This window comes from Malus sylvestris, chromosome 9, assembly GCF_916048215.2.
Source record: "Malus sylvestris chromosome 9, drMalSylv7.2, whole genome shotgun sequence".
NCBI lineage: Eukaryota > Viridiplantae > Streptophyta > Magnoliopsida > Rosales > Rosaceae > Malus > Malus sylvestris.
The window spans coordinates 10,923,345-10,943,763 of NC_062268.1; the positions used below are offsets into that span (position 1 = coordinate 10,923,345).

The 20,419-nt window shown below is 38.6% G+C and overlaps 1 protein-coding gene and 1 long non-coding RNA gene across 4 annotated transcripts in view; one reads left to right on the forward strand and one right to left on the reverse strand.

Annotated features, from left to right (window-relative positions):
• LOC126582395 (uncharacterized) overlaps positions 1-19,599 on the reverse strand; it is a 29,419-nt gene extending 9,820 nt beyond the window's left edge. The window contains exon 1 of the long non-coding RNA XR_007609492.1: positions 19,486-19,599. This is a non-coding gene — a long non-coding RNA (uncharacterized LOC126582395). The remainder of the gene's footprint in view (positions 1-19,485) is intronic.
• LOC126582376 (7-deoxyloganetin glucosyltransferase-like) overlaps positions 1-20,081 on the forward strand; it is a 30,952-nt gene extending 10,871 nt beyond the window's left edge. Inside the window, exons 1-2 of one of the 3 annotated variants that reach the window (XM_050246519.1) lie at positions 18,347-18,911; positions 19,009-20,081. In XM_050246519.1, the coding sequence (XP_050102476.1) occupies positions 18,383-18,911; positions 19,009-19,937 (1,458 nt within the window). In that variant the 5' untranslated portion in view covers positions 18,347-18,382 and the 3' untranslated portion in view covers positions 19,938-20,081. Of the gene's footprint in view, positions 1-18,346; positions 18,912-19,008 lie in introns of those variants that run through there. The other 2 variants (XM_050246522.1, XM_050246521.1) reach the window with 2 other exon arrangements.
• Positions 20,082-20,419: the final 338 nt, after the last annotated feature.

A 20,419-nucleotide genomic window follows, 5' to 3' on the forward strand; every position in this document is an offset into this window, starting at 1 on the left:
AAGGAGCTCTGTGTCTTGCAATTTAGGCTTTTGCAGACAAGGAGCTTTGTTGCCATGTGCAGTTTAGGCTCATGCAAGCGAGGAGCTTTGGTTCGTGCAGTTTAGGCTCGTGCGAACAAGAAGCATTTGGTGGATTTGTCAAGCAATTTTGAAGAGGCATTCCTCGCAATCTTCATAGCAAGGAGTCTTGACCGAATGATTGAAGAAGTCTTTAGGGAAGAAATCGCGCATTGTGATGGGGACGAACGATCTTCGTGTTGAAGTTTCATCATCCTCAACACTTTCATGTAGCTTTGAAGGTTGACAAGAGCTGTTTTGCCCCCTTTTTGATTGGCGAACTTCTGGATGCAACGTAGGTTTCATGTGCAATTTCTTCGAAGCGACATGAGTCCATCCTTCAACTTCGCTTGACTTGGAGCATGCCCCCAGCGGTTGAGGTGAAAACTTTGAGTCGGAAGAGCCAGAAGTGATGGTGGTATAGTTTGACTTCACCACATCATCAAGATCTAGCTCAATGATTCATTTCTGAGCCAGCTTCATGATGAGATCTTTTAGTACGAAGCACTTTTCCGTTGGATGACTTATGAAACGGTGGAATTTACAGTACCTTGGACTGTCAGTACGATTCATCTCTTCCGACCGTCTGCATTCAGGTAAGTCGATCACCTTTTTGTCAAGCAAGTCTTTTAACATGGCAACCACATCAGAGTCGGGGAATGGATAAGTCTTCTCCTCAAGCTCCTTCAAAGTACGTCTACGCATCTCTTGATCACGAAAAGCTTCGGCTTGAATCGCCTTGCCTCGTGTAGAGATTTTGACGGGAGCTGTGTTGACCGTCATTGCTTCCTTGGTGGATTTCCACGCAACCTTCTCCACCTTTGTCCCAAGAATTTTGTCGTTCTTGTAGTCGACAATCGGTTCTTTCTTTCCACGATGGGCGATACTCAACTCCATGTCATGGACGGGGGTGGCTAATTCCTCAAAGGTCCGTGGTTTGATGCCTTGAAGGATGTAGTGTAATCCCCCATGCATGCCTTGAACACACATCTCGATCGAGGAGGTCTCCGAAAGTCTGTCTTTGCAGTCAAGACTTAGAGTGTGCCATCGGTTGATGTAGTCCACGACTGGCTCATCTTTCCATTGCTTCGTACTTGTCAGCTCCAGCATGTTTACAGTGCGGCGGGTGATGTAAAAGCGGTTAAGGAATTCTCTTTCCAATTGCTCCCAGTTGTTGATGGACTCAGGCTCTAGGTCTGTGTACCACTCAAAGGTGTTTCCTTTCAACGAGCGCACAAACTGCTTGGCGAGGTAGTCTCCCTCCGTCCCCGCGTTGTTGCAAGTTTCGACAAAATGTACAACGTGCTGTTTTATGTTTCCTTTTCCATCAAACTGCATGAACTTTGGTGGTTGATATCCCATCGGCATCTTTAGGGCATCAATCTTCTTTGAATAAGGCTTCGAGTACAACCCAAAGGTATTTAAGCTCCTTTCGTATTGTACCTTGACGGTGCTGGCGATCATCTCTTGCAACTGCTTGATGGAGAGAGATCCCATGAGCGCCGCTGCTTAGTCTGGCTCCGGCTTCACATCGATTTTCTCCACCGAAGGCTCCTCTTCTTCGCCAACTCCTCTCTTTAGTGGATTATCATCTGGGTCGGGGTTATCGCCGTCATGTGGCTCCAGTCGGCTAACTAGTGCAGCGATTTGCAAGTCTTTTTCTTCTACAATTCGTGTTAGCCTTGCGATCGCTTCATTCATTTGAGCCAATTGTCCTTCAATAGAGGTAACGCCGATGGTTATGACTTGTGCAACCAATAGACGTGACTTTCCTTTAGACATCCAGGATGCTGACGAAGAACGTCGTTGGCTGCTTTGAGATGTCATCTTGTGTGCCTCAGCAACATGCTTCGGTGCCCCCAGCGAGGTCAAGTTGATGACAAACTCGCACATTTGATGCTCCTCTTGCTCCTTTAGCAGCACCAACTTTGAAGTGGCATGTTGAGAAGTGGTTGTAGCGCCAATGGATTGTCCGTTCGCGGTAGAAGTGCTCAAGATCCTTCCCTCAGTGGTTGCTAGAACGGCTTGTCCCTTGCGTGATGCCATTGACTTTGAGGTGTGTTTGGATTCCTTGAACGGAGAAAGAGATGAGAGGTAGAGATTGTCCCACTGGGCGTGCCAAATTTGTAAACACAAAATTTTCCTGAAACAAACGAGACAAGAACACGTGTACAAAATAATATTTTGTATTAATGATTTAGGGGTTACAATCTCTCTTAAATTTGATCCTCTGATTCGATCTTCGTAAGGTGTTGATTTGTGGATTGTGATACTGATCCAAGGGCCGTCGAGGCTTGATCTCGGATGAATGGTTTGAAGTTTCTTCAAGAGGGCCTTTTGGGCTTGATCATGAAGGTTGATGGATGAACGGATCTTCAAGGGCTTTTGGGCTTAATGTTGAAGAACTGTTGATGAACGGATCTTCAAGGGGCTTTTGAGGTTTGATCTTGATGAACAGTTGATGGATGGATCTTCAAGGGCTTTTGGGCTTGATCTTGAAGAACTGTTGATGAACGGATCTTCAAGGGGCCTTTGAGGCTTGATCTTGATGAACAGTTGATGAACGATGAACGTTTTCTTCAAGGGCCGTCGGGCTTGATCTTGAATTGGTGAAAGTTCCTTCAAAGGGCCGTTGGGGCTTGATTTTGAAGGTTGGGTTGACGAAGAACGAAGAGAGCTTTCTGATCCTTCGGGATTTACTTGAGAGCTTTGGAGTTTCAAAGCTTCAAGGTTTTGGTGTGATGTGAATTGGTTATGAATTGGTTCGTTTTCTTTTGAATGCCTTGGCTTCCTATTTATAGAATTCCAAAACTTGATTTTTGGGTTTAAATAATCAGATGAAATAAATCATTTCTGCCAAGCATTGACACGTGTCATGTTTGATGACTTTTCTGATGATTTTTTATTTTCTTATTGAGTCACATGCTATGTGTAAAATTTATGTGACACGTGAACGTTAAAATTCTAATTATTGATCAACATTTATTTCACCGAAATTTCGATGTCTACATCTTCATCCGGAGTTAAAGCCTAAGTTTGATAGGGAAGGCATGATGATCAAAGATGGGAGGGGTGGAGTCACTCCAAAAGCATTTCATTCAGCTTGTTCCTCAACTGATGGGATGGCCAATTTCTCAACAAATCCAGTGTCATTGATCAACGAGTTTGCTGTTTTTCTTCAAAAGAAGCAAGGAAGCACTGAACCTGATGAAATGACACCTGAAAACCCTACTGCAATGCTAGGGAAATTTGCTGGATTCTTGGCTGACTCGAAGAACACATCGAAAGGCAATATTCCAGGTATTATCAGTGCCATTTCCACTACTCTTAATGCAAATGTTACACATGATTTTTGGATTATTGACTCTGGTGCCACTGATCATATAACTAATAAACCCTCTAGTCTCCACGATTTTCAAAGAACTATTGATCCAATTCATGTAGGGAAATGGGAAAGGGGAACCTATTCTAGGGAAAGGAAAGATTAGATTGCTAAGTGAGCATACTGGTTCCACTACTCTCTATGTACCTTCTTTTCCTTTTCAGCTCTTGTCAATAGGAAAAATCACAAAAACCTTAGACTGTCTTGCCATATTTTCCCCTTACAATGTTGTGTTTCAGGACCGAGTTACTCAGAAGAAGATTGGTGAAGGGTTCTTCTTGAATAGACTCTACTATCTTTCAAAGGAGTCCAATTTTGTCAAAAATCTTAGTGTCAACTTAAGTCAAGTTTAGGAACACCAACTCTGGCATCAATGCCTTGCCCATCCCTCAGAACATGTGATGACCAAGTTGTTTCCCTTTTTTTTGTAAAAACACACTGGAGTGTGAAACTAGTCAAATGTCAAAAGCCATTGGACTTCCTTTTGTTTCCTCTAATTCTAGAACTAGTAAACTTTTTGAGCTTGTTCACTCTGATATTTGGGGTCCTTCTCGTGTAGAATCCTTTGATGGGTATAGATATTATGTTACATTTATTGATGACTATTCTAGAGTAACCTGGTTGTATCTTTTAAAACTTAAAAGTGATTTGTTTGATGCTTTTAAGGACTTTCACAACCTAATCACCAATCAATTTTCATCTAAGTTATATGTTAAGATCAGATAATGGTACCGAGTACACTTCCAATAACATGAGTAATTACTTGAGCAATCATGGCATTTTGCATCAAACTAGCTGTGTTGGTACACCACAAGAAAATGGTGTGGCAGAGAGAAAGAATCGAGACTTATTGGAGAAGACTCGGTCACTTATGATCCAAATGAATGTTCCTATGAAATTTTGGTCTCAAACCCTACTCACTGCCACGTACATCATTAATCGACTGCTAACTCGGGTGTTGAATACTAAATCTCCTTTTGAAGTTATGAAGGGCAGGCCTATAAACTTATCTCACCTCAGGACCTTTGGTTGTACTTGTTATGTGCACATTCAAGCTCTCCATCGTGACAAACTCGACCCTTGAGCTGCCAAATGTGTGTTTATGGGATACGCCAGTTCTTAAAAGGGTTACAAAGTGTACAACCCTAACACGGGGAAACTGGCAGTCTCTAGAGATGTGCGATTTGATGAATATTCACCTTATTTCCACAAAGGGTTGGAGGCTAATGCTAATATGGAAGATCTTATGGACCTATTTCCACTACCTATTCCAGCAGAAATTCATGAAATCACTCCTGCTCATATCAAATTCTCAACTCACTGAGAGTGTAATTGATGCAATGCCAAGCTCATCTGGACCATCAGAAGCTCAACCAAATCAGCAAGCTATAAGTGCACCAAGAAGAAATCCTACATGAGATAGACATCCATCAGTGAGGTTACAAGAGTATATTACTTACACTACAAGGCATCATATCTCTACAGCCATTTCTTATCACAGATTCTCATATTCTTATACTTCTTTCCTTAACAAATTGTCCCACACTTTCGAACCAAGGAATTTTCATGAAGCCACATGCATGCCTGAGTGGCAAGATGCTATGACTAAAGAGCTTCATTCTGAATGACAACCAGACATGGAGTGTGGTGGATCTTCCAAATGGCAAGAAGGTCGTGGGAAGTAGGTGGATATATAAGACCAAATTCAACTCCAATGGAAACATTGAAAGACACAATGCACGGTTAGTAGCTCAAGGCTTTACTCAAACGTATGGCATTGACTATAAGGAGATCTTTGCTCCTGTTGCCACAATGAACACAATGAGGGTATTGTTGTCTGTGGCAGTCAATAATGCATGGCTCTTATTCCAAATGGATGTGAAGAATGTATTTCTTCATGGGGATCTTGAAGAAGAAGTGTACATGAAGTTGCCTTCTAATCATCCAAGAGAAAATGAACCCAACAAGGTCTGCATACTTCACAAAGCCATATATGGTTTAAAACAGTCCCCTCGAGCTTGGTATTCGAAGCTTAGTTCAGTCCTTGAAGCTGAAGGGTTCAAAAGGAGTCATGCTGACTCTTCTTTGTTTGTTCAAAGTAGTATTGCTGGCAAATTGGTTGTGCTTATATATGTTGACGACCTAATTATTACAGGTGACAATATAAGTGAAATCAAGACGTTTAAGCAGTCACTTCACCAAAAATTTGACATTAAAGACTTGGAGCCCTTGAAATACTTTCTTGGAATTGAGGTGGCTACCTCTTCAAAGGGATTGTTCTTGAATCAAAGAAAGTATGTTCTCGATCTTCTAGATGAAGCTAACATGATGGAATGTAAACCAGCTCGGACACCCCTAGCTAGCAAACTTCAGTGGCATGAAAAAGGTGAACCTCTCTCGGACCCTAGTGTTTATCAACGAATGGTTGGGAAGCTTATTTATCTCACCATTACTATGCCTGATATCTCATATTTAGTTAGCCTAGCCAGTCAGTTCATGCACTCTCCTACTCTAGTTCACTAGGAAATCGTCAAGAGAATACTTCGATATCTCAAGGGCTCAGTAGGAAGGGGGATAATTATGAAGAACAATGGATCAAATCACATCTTGGCCTACACATATGCTGACTGGGCTGGAAATGCCCTTGATCGAAAATCCACAACAGGTTTTTGCACATTTGTTAGAGGGAACCTTGTCACTTGGAAGAGCAAGAAACAAACTGTTATTGCTCGATCTAGTGCCGAAGCTGAGTATAGGGCTATGGCAGCAATAGCCTGTGAACTCATATGGTTGAAAGGTCTTCTTTCCGAGCTCGGATTCATAAGCATGGCACTTATGTCCTTGTATTGCGATAACTAAGCTGCCATGCACATTGCCTCAAATCCAGTATTCCATGAAAGGACCACACATATTGAAGTTGACTACCATTATATTTGTGCTCAAGTTCAATCCAAAGTGATAGACACCGTGTTCACACGCAGCCACGATCAACTTGCTGATTTATTCACAAAAGCACTAGACTCTACTAAGTTTCAGCGTTTATTATGCAAGCTTGGATCAATCAATCCCCTTGATCCAGCTTGAGAGGGTGTATTGAAACCGGTTTGTATGGATGAGTTGTATGTATGAGTTGTCATCCTCACTATAGCTTGTCATTCACCAGTCACTTTCCATAGCTTGTTATTCACCTTACATCAACCTTTCTCCATAGCTTGTTATTCACCAATCACTTTCCATAGCTTGTCATTCATCTTACATCAACTTTTCTTAGTTGCTCGTAAAAGCTTGTTTACTTGTAATTTGGTTTTGGCTTTTCCACTTGTAGGACAGATTTTATGGATTGTGTTTGTGTAGTTATCCTACAATCTATTGTAGCTTTCTTTTGGCTCTATATAAGAGTTGTCTTCACTCTCTTGTAATCTTCATAATGAAATATACAACAAACATTGAAACCAAAACTCAACAAGATTGGATTCCAGGAATGAAAGATATCCGTTTAAGGGAGCTCCCAACCTTTATTCGGACTTCAGATCCTGACGATATCATGTTTAACTTCATGATGGAGGTAACTGATAGAGTTCATGAAGCTTCTGCAATTGTTCTTCATACTTTTGATGCCTTAGAGCCAGATGTATTGGAAGCTCTCTCATCTATACTTCCACTTGTTTATCCAATTGGCCCTCTTCAATTACATCTCAATCAAATACCAGATCACCCCTTGAATATTGGATACAATCTGTGGAAAGAAGAAACAGAATGCCTCGACTAACTAAACACTAAGGCACCAAATTCAGTTATGTATGTGAATTTTGGCAGTATAACAGTTATGACACCTGAACATCTTGTCGAGTTTGGCTGGGGACTTGCAAATAGCAAGGTTCCCTTCTTTTGGGTAATTAGACCTGATTTAGTTACTGGCCAATCAACACTTTTGCCGCCGAGGTTTGTGGATGAAACAAAAGAAAGAAGTCTTATTGTGAGTTGGTGCCCATAAGAGCAAGTGCTTAACCACCCATCAGTGGCAGGATTTTTAACACACAGATGTTGGAATTCAACCGTTGAGAACCTCACTGCAGGAGTGTCTATGCTCTGTTGGCCATTCTTCGGCAACCAGCAGATGGACTGCTTGATAGATCCATCATCAACCTTAACCCAGAGAGGCCATGAGAGGACTCAAAGAGAGAGAATGACAAAAGAACTTGGATATTGTTTCATACTATTTTTTGTTTCTTACAAACCTAGCTATATAGCAACTTTCCCAACTACTTTTACCTAATTACAACTGTACTAATAACTTTATTACAAGTATTACAGCTTCATCACTCAGATGATGACATCTGGCACAATCACAATTGCTTTATAACATTACTCCCTCATTTGAAATCAGCCTTGTCCTCAAGGCTTAAAGTTAGGAAACTTCGACTGTAGAGTATCTAAGCTTTCCCAAGATGCATATGCAGCATGGTGATTTTTCCAATGCACCAACACTTCTGTGATTGAAGTTGTTCCTGTGTTAACCACTCTGCGGTCTAAAATAGCTTCTGGTACAAGTTCATCGGCCATTAACCCAGCATCTTGAACTGTTGGTAAAGGAATAGTAGTAGTGATTGCAATTCCTAGCTTCTTTTTTAGACATGAAACATGAAAAACTGGGTAAATCTTGGAATGACTTGGGAGTTTCAACCGATACACCACAGGCTCAACTCGATCAAGAATCTCAAAGGGACCATAGAATCTAGGATGCAGCTTATGAAAGGGATGCAAGGCTAGTGACTTTTGATGGTAAGGAACCAATCTGAGATAGACAAAGTCACCAATTAAAAATGATCTCTCAGTTCGATGTTTGTTTGCTTGAGTTGTCATTCGTTCCTGAGCAGCTGCTAAGTTGGTCTTTAATAGAGATAAAATTCGAGTCCTGTCTTTCAAGCACTGATCCACCATATAAATTTTTGTTATACCAAGTTCATAGAGTGGAACATGTGGTGATGGCTATCCATACACTATTTTATAAGGTGTCATTTTAGTTGCAGAATGGTATGAGGTGTTATATCTCCATTATGCCCAAGGGAGCCATGTTAACCATTGCTTAGGTTGCAAGCTACAGAAACACCTCAAATATGTTTCCAGACATTTATTTAGAACTTCAGTTTATCCATCGGTTTGAGGATGGAAGCCTGAACTGAGACAGAGCTTGGATCCTTGAAGTTAAAAAAATTCCTTCCAAAATAAGCTGATGAATATTGGGTCTCTATCAAATACAATGGAAGTAGGCATTCCATGCAATTTAAACACCTGATCAATAAAGACTTATGCCACTGAATGTGCAGTACATCGACGGGATAAGGGTAAAAAAAAGTGCAGCTTTTGAGAATCTGTCAACAATGACAAATATAATTGATTTACCCTTGTAGAAAGGGAGTCCAGTGATAAAGTCCATAGCTATATCAAACTAAATTCTTTGAGGGATTGGTAGTGGATTAAAAAGTCCAGCAGGTGCTAGTGTCTCATACTTATTCTTCTAAAAAACATCACATCCATCAATCAATTCTTTAATATTGTATTTCATACCCTCCCAATAGAAGGATCTGGATATCCTTTTATAGGTCTTGAGGAACCCTTCATGGCCTGCAGATGGAGTACAATGGTGTTCTTCAAATATTCTTGTCTTTCATGGACTTGTAAGACTAACAACAATCCTATTCTTGTACTTTAAAAATCCATTATCAAGTTGGTACTTAAGCAAATTTAATGGAGTCAAATATGAGGTTTTGTGTAAAATAGCTTGAGACTTCTGTAAAATCTAGTCATCTTTTTTGACATGCCTCCGTAAATCATCAAGCCAAGACATATAAGGATATGATAAGGCGAGTAAATCATTGTCAAAGTTCGTGCAGTTTAGTGTGACTAAAGCAATATTGCTTTGATCAGTACCCACAACCATGCTTGAAGCCATAGCAATTTCATATTTCATTACCTGGACCAATAGCTGAATTATTCTGAGAATTGAACATTCTAGATAATGCATCAGCTGCTTTATTGTCACTACCCTTTCTATACTGGATTTCATAATCAAATCCTAGTAACTTGGAAACCCACTTTTGTTGGAAAGGAGAATTAGCTCGGTTCTGGAGAAAATATTTGAGGTTGTGATGGTCTGTCTTTATAATGAAATGGTTTCCCAGTAAATAGGACTACCACTTTTTAATTGCATGAACCATAGCTAACATTTCTCTTTCATATGCAGATATTGTTTGATTCTTTGGTCCTAAAAGTTGACTGGTAAATGCAATAGGCCTGCCTCCTTCTTACAAAATTATCCCTATGCCAGTGCCTGAAGCATCACTTTCAATAACAAATGGTGTTGAAAAATCCAGTAGTGCTAAGACCTGAGGAGACAACATTGCGTTTTTCAGTTTTTGAAATGCATCAGTGGCTGCAGAACTCCATTTAAACCCATCATTTTTAGTGAGTTGAGTCAGAGGTCCACTGATTCTTCCAAATTGAGGAATAAACTTCCTATAATAACCAGTTAAGCCTAGAAAACCCCATAAAGCTTTCACATATGTAGGTGTTTGGACCCAAAATTACATTATCGGCCCATGCAATCAAGGTCGTTGAGTTAGCATAGCTCTCAACCGTCGGATCAAAAAGTGAATATCGTTTTGTTATTATTGAAAGATAATATTATGATTTTTATCATAATTATCTTTTAATGATAATTAAGATGAGATATGTATCTCCAAGTTGGAAACACGGTAGCACAATTCAAGTTGATTTTGGATGTTTGGCGTGTGAATGTGTGGGTGGGATCAGTTTTGTTGACTAACAGATTCAAGTGGTATGTTGCAAATTGATTATTATCCATTTAAAGTATGGTGATAATTAGTAAACAAATAAATTTGGAGTTCACTTAGATGGCAGAAGATTATTATGCATGCATGCATAAAATTATAAAGTGATGGTGGATTAAAAAGCACCCCCGAATATCCTTGGCCATAATCTAGTCGGACAAATTGCATCAGATTGGAACTCGTGGGCTTTAAAATGATGGGATCAAGTTTGAACTCTTTGATAGTGCATGATTGCACCTGGTCAAATTTCGTGGAAAGATGAGTGGCTCGTTGTGATGCTTCGATTTGAAATGCATGGCTAAAAGATAAACTTGCATGCTAATTATTTGCATACCTTGGTTCCAGCATGCGGAGATCATCAAATACTTGGATAATGATGGACAAAATAAAGAGAAAATGAGATAATGATAGAGATTTTAAATTGGTTGGATAATTCCATTATAACTCCATGCATTTGGTTGAGTTTGATCCATGCCAAAAATCTCATGCAATATTCAAGGATCAAGTCAGCGCATCCCTATAAATACAGAGGCAGTGGCAACGAGAAAACCCTTTCCAACTCAACACACAAATTACCCTGCGCAAACCTCTCAAACACCTTGAGATTTTCTTTTTTCGCCGACACACCTTCAGTTTGGATAAACAGCACTGTGAAGGCAACTGGCGAACACCTTTAGTTTGGATAAACAGCACTGTTGCTGTAGAATTAGATGATCGCAAAGAACCTTCAGTTTGGATAAACAGCAATGCGACGAAGCCGACTAGTTATCCATTCAAGTCTCGGTCGAGAAGGATTTTCAAATCCTTATTGGCAGAGGTCATCTCATTAGCTTTCTCGGCAAAATGAGGTGTTACCAGGTTACTATATTCGACACCCTGAGAGCCAAAATTGATATTGAACTTTGCATAACTAGCAACCTTGTCTTCAGGCTTTAAAACCCGAAGGCCGAGACGTGTTCCTTCCTTGACTCCAGTCACGAGATTCAGAAGTCAGCAGCGCGCCCAACGCAACATCAACAAATTTACTCCCCGATCGAGCTCGACCTTCGAGTTGGCATGCCCCGCACACAACTGAAGGACATAGTTAGCTCATTAGTTACTCGACATGTGCGCCACGTAGGCTTGGTAGTTTTTAAGGTCAACAGTAGGTAAAGGCCAATCTGCAATGGCTTGCAATTTGGAAGGGTCAACAGCTACACCATTACGAAAGACAATATAGCCTGGATATTCAATTTGTTGTTTCCCAAAAGCACATTTAGACAGTTTCACAAACAAGTGGTGAAGTTGGAGTATACTGAGGGCAATGCTTACATGTAGGTGCAATTCCCAAAAAGCATTATATATCAGAATATCATCAAAGAAAACTAAGAATATCATCAAAGAAAACTAAGATGAATTTCCTCAAGTAAGGCCTAAATATCTTATTCATTAAGCTTTGGAAAGATGTGGGGGCATTTGTTAAGCCAAAAGGCATAATGAGGAATTCATAATGTCCCTCATGAGTTCTAAAAGCAGTCTTGTTAATATCTGTGGGGTGCATACAAATTTGATGATAACCAGACCTAAGATCCAGTTTAGAAAAATATTTTGCACCAAAGAGCTCATCCAATAACTCATTAATCAATGGTATATGGTACTTGTCTTTGATTGTGAGGAGATTAAGTGCCCTATAATCCATGCGCATCCTCCAAGTACCCTCTTTTTTCTTCACCAAGAGCATTGGAGAAGAGAATGGACTATGGCTTGGTCTGATGAAACCTGATTCTAGTAACTCCTTGACACATTTCTCTATTTCAGTTTTCTGGAATGGACCATACTTGAAAGGTCGAGCACTAGGTGGTTTGCATCCTTCCAACAAGGGTATTTTGTGATCATGTGGTCTGGATGGTGGTAGCCCATATGGGCTTTGAAAAATAGGTTGATATTTTGCTAACAAAACTTGCAAATCATTATCTTGGTTAGAATTCAACTTAGAATGAGTGGATGGAACTGTGTTGTCTGCACCAACTTGCAAAACAAATAAGGTAGCTTCTAGGTAATGTTCATGGGTGAGTAACTTGTCCATTTGTAAGGAAGAAATGGATTGAGGTTATTGGGGCTGAGGGCTTGATATGGAAAAAGTAGTGGTGCCAACTACAAACTGCATAATCATCTTATCAAAATCCCATAGTACTGGTCCTAATGTTCTCAACCATTATATGCCCAAAACAATCTCATAAACACCCAAAGGGAGAGCATAGAAATCAAGCACAATTGCATAATTTTGTATTCAAATGGAAACTTGAGCTAAACATCCAGTGCTAGTGAAGGATCCCCCATTTGCAATCTTCACAATAAATGGGTGTGTGGTATCTAGATGACCCTTTAATTGTTTGACCGATGAGATATCAATGAAATTATGTGAACTACCTAAATCTACCAAGAAAATAGTAGGACAATTGAGTACTAACCCACTGATTTTCATTGTTCAGATGGGTTTTGGACTATGCATTCCATATACTGCACAAGCGGTTACCTCAGGCTTTTCATTGTCATTAGAGTGATGCTCGATAATGTCTCCATTTTTGTACACATCTATGAGGAGCACACACATGCTCTCTTGAAAACTTTTCATCATAGTTAAAACACAACCTATTCTTCCTTCAAAATTCAACTTCTGCTGCTGTTAAGCGCTTGAAATTCCCATTTCTTGAACAATTCTTAGTCTTTGATGTGTTGGTGATATCAAATAATTGTGTTGGATTGAACTGAGATGCAAATGAAGTGTTTCTTGAAAAAGATCGAACCTTCAATTCTACCTGTTTGGCATCCACTTGTTGGGAGTAAGCAATGGCTTCATGAACATCAAATGGTCACAAGAGCTTGACATCATGGTGAATTTCCAGTTTCAAACCCTCGATGAAGTAGCTTTTTAAAAGTCCAGAGGTCATTTCCACCATGCGATTTGCCAACCTCCTGAATTCCATGATATAGTCTTTGAGTAATCCAAATTGGCGAAGTTTCATTAAATTTTCAATGCAGTCCATAAGGTCAGATGAACCAAATTCCCTGCAAAAGATCTTTGTAAAATCTTCCCATTTGGGATAGTTCTTGACGCAGTTCACCCATTGAAACCATTGAAGGGCTTCATTTTCCATATGAAATGAAGTCATACGAACTTTCTTGTCTGCTGGGATATCAAAGTAATCAAATTAATGCTCCGTCTTGTAAATCCATCCAAGAGGATCGTCCTCTTCCTGGAAGCGAGGAAAATCCAATTTTACCAGAGGTGGTATTGGTTGAAATCCTGAATCATGACGGTTGAGATTCTGGGTTCTTGAATCATCACGCAGAATGGGGTCAAAGTAAGTTGCATCTGATGAATCTCCTGGGCAACCCATTTCACATTTGTCTAGAAAATCGTGATGAACCTTCTCAATTCGAGCATCTGAAGAATCTTGACGCCCTTCCATGGCATCGAACCTTTGGAGCAGTGTATTGAGAGTGTTGTTTATCACAACAAGATGATTCTGCGATTCCATAACTTTCTTTGTTGATGCACGAGTCATCCGACAGCAAAGAAGGGATGGAGAAATCAGTACCGGCTTGATACCAATGATAGATCCCTTGATCAACCTTAACCTAGAGAGGCCATGAGAGGACTCGAAGAGAGAGAATGACAAAAGAACTTGGATATTATTTCATAAACTGTTTTCTGTTTCTTACAAACCCAACTATAAAGCAACTTTCCCAACTACTTTTACCTAATTACAGCTATACTAATAACTTTATTACAAGTATTACAGTTTCATCACTTAGATGATGACATCTGGCACAATCACAATTGCTTTATAACCACTATTAGCTACTAGAAATCCCCTCAAAATCCTAACATTGCCTCTATAGTTGCAATGAATGGGGCATTGGCATGGAAATTAGTAATGATGTGAAGAGGGATGAAGTAGAGAGGCTTGTCAGAGAGTTAATGGATGGGGAAAAGGGTAAGAAGATGACAAATAATGTTATGGTGTGGAAGAAGCTTGCAAAAGAAGCTACTGGTCCACATGGTTCTTCATCCAAAAACTTAGACATGCTAGTGAATCAAGTGCTACTAAGAAAAACTAGACGTTATCCGTAAGAATATTTCTAGTCATGTATTCTTTTGGCCTTGTCAATGCTTTGTCATTGTTGTTCATTGCCCTAATTAATAATCGACTCTAGCTATATTAAACATGTAATATTGCAGTACCATACAATAATTTTTCAACGTAATTCTTCTATCTTCTCATCAGTCATTAAATTATACATGCATTATTAGGCATTAAACATGTATTATATTGTGTATCAACTTGAAGAAAAAAAAAAACAACATGGCATAAGAAGCCATAAGTATTCATTAGTATTTAAATGCATAACATCGAAAAGAAGAAAACATAAACTTTAACATCTCACATTGCCCAGGAGAGTGGATCATGTAAGCCTTATATGTATATTCTCATCTCTACCTAGCACGCGGCTTTTTGGGAGCTCACTGGCTTCGGGTTCTGTAAGAACTCTGAAGTTAAGCGAGTTCACGCGAGAGCAATCCCAGGATGGATGACCCACTGGGAAGTTCTCGTGTGAGTTTTCAGAAACAAAACCGTCAGAGCGTGGTTGGGGCCCAAAGTGAACAATATCGTGCTACGGTGGAGTCGAACCCGGATGTGGTGGGGGCCCAGGCTGGGATGTGACACAAACATGATTAAAGCAAATTTGTCAAATTTAGTAGATAATTTAATGATTTAGTTGACATATGAGATTTAATTAGGGGCATTAGTGAAAAGAGAAGAAAGAAATTTTAGACAAAATTAATACATAGATTTGACTGTAAGATAAATTCACATGGCATCCATTGAGTGGGAAAGACAAATAGGGGAAGGCAAGTGAAGAATGTAGCCAGCATTCCTCTTAGAGGAAATCAAATCATATTTTGATTCCTCGTCTCCCTTACCTTAATTTGTTTGAATGCTAAGAACATTTTCAATGGAGATGTCAAATCCTAGGTGGAATGTCATTGTGCATATTTGACATCAAAAATCTCTCTAACCAAAATGTTATTTGCTGACTGGAGTTGAGGCTTTGTGATTTGTAATCAAATATGACATCGATGTCAAATTTATTTTTAATTTATTTTAATCGTGGGTCTCTTATTCCATTAACATTTGAACCAATAAAATTTTGAAATTTTTTAATAATTACAAGCATTTAAAATTCTATTTAAATAATAAAATAATATTTGACAATTCTATTAGAGAAATACAAAATTTGACATAAGACTTCAAATTGCCATAGCAGTCATCAATTGTAATTTGACTCTTATAATTTGACATTTTCTTTGAAGATAGTGTAATCTTCTTTCCTTGAAAATTTCCTTAATCTCCTATTTTGGTTGCCCTCGATGCTTATCTACAGTTCTGCTAATTAAGCTTCTTCACCTCGATCAGCAAGCACCCTAGATGGCTCGATCCAAAGAAACGTATTATTTGGAGAGATTAGAACTGCACTAGGGATGGGCAACGGTTATGACGGACGGGTAACTGCAGTTATTTACCCATAATCGTTTACCCGTTTGGTAATTGCCTAAACAGTTATACTCATACCCATAACCGTTTATAAACAGTTAACCATACCCATAACCGCATGTCCATTTAACCGTAACCGTTTAATACCCGTTTACCCATTTATCCTTTTTAACCCGTTTATCTTTTTTTTTTACCATTATCCCTTTTTCACCCGTCTACATGTTTTTTAACAACTTGAAAATTAAAAAAAAATTGTCATAATTTTTTTTTTTTTACAATTAAACACCGTTATAGGTACATTCATCATACATTTCCATATTTTAAATTTTTAAGTCCTTATACCATTCCAATAATTGAAATAATAGTTTACGGATGATATTTTTAACTGTTACCAATGAATGTAAATATAATATTTGCTAAGTATTATTGGGTTACAAAAATTGTTTAGAAGACATTTATGTCAAAGCATTTATGTCAATTTCACGGTTACCCGCAAGAAATTTAAATTAATTTGGCCAATTTTTTGATGATGAGAATCATCATTCCTGTAGCAGTGTTATTGAGAGAATGACCGATGAATTCCTTGCTAATTTATTGGGTGCTAAGTATTATTGGATCGAGAACATGGTTTGTGTTAGTTTTACATATATAAAATAAATGAATAAGCGGTTACCCGTTTATAACCGCGGTTAATACCCATAACCGCCCATTTAAATTTCGGGGGTAAACGGTTATACCCATAACCGTTTATTTATCTAAACGGTTACCCATAACCGTAACCGTTTAATTTAAATGAGCGGATAACCGCGGTTACCCATAATCAATGGGTATTAAGTGGATGACCTGGCTATTTAATGTGGACAAGTCTCTTTTTAATCCCTTTACTTTTCATCTGATACATGCGGTATTGGATGTGTTGGAATTTTGATGAGCCCATGACATATTTAACAATAGAAATAACAAGAGAGAGAAATAATACTCAAAAGTGTGTAACAATGGAACATCCAAAATATGCTCTCAATTGATATAGCAACTTGACATACTTGAGAGGCCTATTACTCTTTTACACCTCCTATTTCTTGATTCTTTTTTTCTCTCTCGCTTGGTGAACATAGTGCTCATGGCAACTCAGAGGTTTGGCTCGTTCAAATTTGTAAGGTCATAATGTATTTATGTATGGTAGCGGTTAAAACCTCAGGACGATTATGTGAAAAAGTAATAAATTTGATGGGATTATTTCAAGGCGTGTCCGTGTAATCTCATAATTTTTTTATGATATGACAAGTTTTCGGATGAAATTTTAGTAAATGGAGTTTTGTGAAATCAATTTTATACTCAAGGAGTGTTATTGTAATTTTGAAAATCTCAAGGTTTTTTTTTATGAAATTACAAAAAACCTCAATATATGGATTTTTTTTTAAATTAAATTTTTGGAATTTTCAGAATTTTGGGTCTTTGGAGGCAGAAGTTGGTTGCTTACTTGACACAATGAGGTATATAATTATACACCCAATTAACTTTGATCTTTATGTTTTTAATAATTGAGAAAGAGTAGTGTTAATAATTGAGAAATCTGTGTTAAACATGTTTACATGACAAATTCATCTTAGAGATTTGTTTGGTTTTGAAATTCCATCAAAAGCTAAGGTTTTTGTGCGATTGATTTTGTGAGGAAGATAAGGCATGACCTTCTAATTTAGTTTTTTTCTCCCTCATTTTTGAATTCCTTCAAAATCTTGCAATTTTACGATCTATAATTACAAAGAAATAAGGTCATGGTGTCACCGATGTGAAATTATTATATAATTTTACGATATATATGATTTCTCCTACCATGATTTTACGATCTATAATTAATTAGTCAAAGATACAAAACAACATCCAATTTTTATAGAAATTTAGATAACAACTCCAGCACTATCAACAAGAATGGAAGAACTAGTGCATATAACCAAAGAAAATTGAGATGGTAAAGTAATATTGCAGCAATATAAAACAAAGTGAAGGGACCCCCCTTGATTTTAATGGTAAATGACCAACAAGATTATTGTATAGCATCTTCCCTATAGATTTCCTAATCCTTACACTACCGTAAAACATTTCTCTTTCTCTATTGAACAAGGGGAAAAGCCGTGAAGCCGTAAAGCATTTCTCTTGCTCGATTGATTTTTTCGTTGCACGGGTATTTGTTGGCGGCCACATCTACTATTAAGTCAATCCGTAAAATGACCCTGCCTATTTTCTTTGAAATCTCTCTAAATTTACTTAACCTGTCGCACAGGAAGGATAGATTTTTCAGTGTGATCGGCACACGAAGTGGTACATCACGTGTCATTATATAAATAGTAAGATTTGTGTGTGAGAAAGTTAATAACTTAAAAAATAAAATTTTCCACCACTTACATAAGAACACGTGGTTTACCATCCGTGCTCCCGTCACAATTAAAATTTTCTCCATAAGGAAGCCAGAACGGTAGATGTTGAAAAGTAGCTCAGTAGCACTATAAATGTCTGCGTTTGAGCAAGCACTGCAATGCAAACATATAATCTAAATGGGTGCCACAGCAGTAGCTACTAAGCCTCATGCTGTTTGTATTCCAGTGCCAGCTCAAAGCCATATAAAGGCAATGCTTAAATTTTCAAAGCTACTCCACCATAGAGGCTTTCATATTACATTTGTCAACTCGGAGTTCAACCACAAACGCTTTCTAAAATCCTCGGGCCCCAACTCCCTTGATGGCTTGCCTGATTTCCAATTCAAAGCCATCCCAGACGGCCTTCCAGATTCAGATGCAGATACCACCCAAGATGTCCCATTGCTTTGTGATTCTATCAGAAAACAAAATTTCTTGGCTCCCTTCCGTGAACTACTCATGAAACTCAACGGTGATGCCATATCAACATCCACTAATCCTCCAGTAACTTGCATAGTTTCAGATGGTTTCATGTCGCCGTTCACAATCACAGCCGCTGAAGAGATTGAAGTCCCTATTGTGCTGTTCTACACTATTGCTGCATGCAGCTTTATGGGCTGTATACAATTTCGTGCTTTGGTTGAAAAGGGACTTGCACCACTCAAAGGTGACATAAATACAACTTTTCAAACAATTGCTTAATTTGTCTTTTAACTCTTATTTGCTTATTTCTAAGCATGTAAATGAATTTTTTCGTGTTGTAGATGATATCTGTTTGACAAATGGCTATTTGGAAAAGGTTATAGATTGGATTCCAGGAATGAAAGATATCCGTTTAAAGGAGCTCCCAACCTTTTTTCGAACTTCAGATCCTGACGACATCATGTTTAACTTCATAATGGAATCAACCGATAGAGCTCATAAAGCTTCTGCAATTGTTCTTCATACTTTCGATGCCTTGGAGCCAGATGTTTTGGGGGCTCTCTCATCTATGCTTCCACTTGTTTATCCAATTGGCCCTCTTCAATTACATCTCAATCAAATACCAGAACACCCCTTGAATATTGGATATAGTCTATGGAAAGAAGAAACAGAATGCCTCGACTGGCTAAACACTAAGGCGCCAAATTCAGTTGTGTATGTGAATTTTGGCAGTATAACAGTTACGACACCTGAACATCTTGTCGAGTTTGGCTGGGGACTTGCAAACAGCAAGGTTCCTTTCTTTTGGGTAATTAGACCTGATTTGGTTATTGGCCAATCAGCGCTTTTGCCGCCTGAGTTTTTGGCTGAAACAAAAGAAAGAAGTCTCATTGCGAGTTGGTGCCCACAAGAGGAAGTCTTGAACCACCCATCAGTGGGAGGATTTTTAACACACAGCGGTTGGAATTCAACCATGGAAAGCCTCACTGCAGGAGTGCCTATGCTCTGTTGGCCATTCTTTGGCGACCAGCAGATGGACTGCCGCTATAGTTGCAATGAATGGGGCATTGGCATGGAGATTAGTAATGATGTGAAGAGGGATGAGGTAGAGAAGCTTGTCAACGAGTTAATCGAGGGAGAGAAAGGTAAGAAAATGAAAAATAAGGTCATGATGTGGAAGAAGCTTGCAGAAGAAGCTACTGAACCACATGGTTCTTCATCCAAAAACTTAAACATGTTAGTGAATCAAGTGCTACTAAGAAAAATCTAGACGTCATCCGTAAGAATATTTCTGGTCATGTATTTCTTCCTTTAGCTCTAGCAATGTTTTGTTATTGCTATTCATCGCCTCAAATAATAATCGGCTATATAAACGGTAGGGTGGTGCTATCCACACAACCCCTTTTACTTCTCACATGTTGTTTGTTAATTTTTATCTTTTGATTTTTTTAATTCATTTAATTCAATGACTAAAGATTGGGACGAATGTGTGGAAAGTAAAAATGATGTGTAAATAACACAACCCTAAATAGTATTATATAATTTTGACGAAAAAAAATAAAGAGTATTACGGAGACACCAAATGGTTGTTGATCAAACAATCCTCTTGATCACTGGCCAAAATATTTAACCTGGTGATATTTCAGTACCACAAATTAATTTGTCCTATAATTTCACTTTCGCGATATTTCTTACTCCAACTCTCATCATCAACAATTGTATTATAGTTACACGCAATAGAAAAAATAGCAC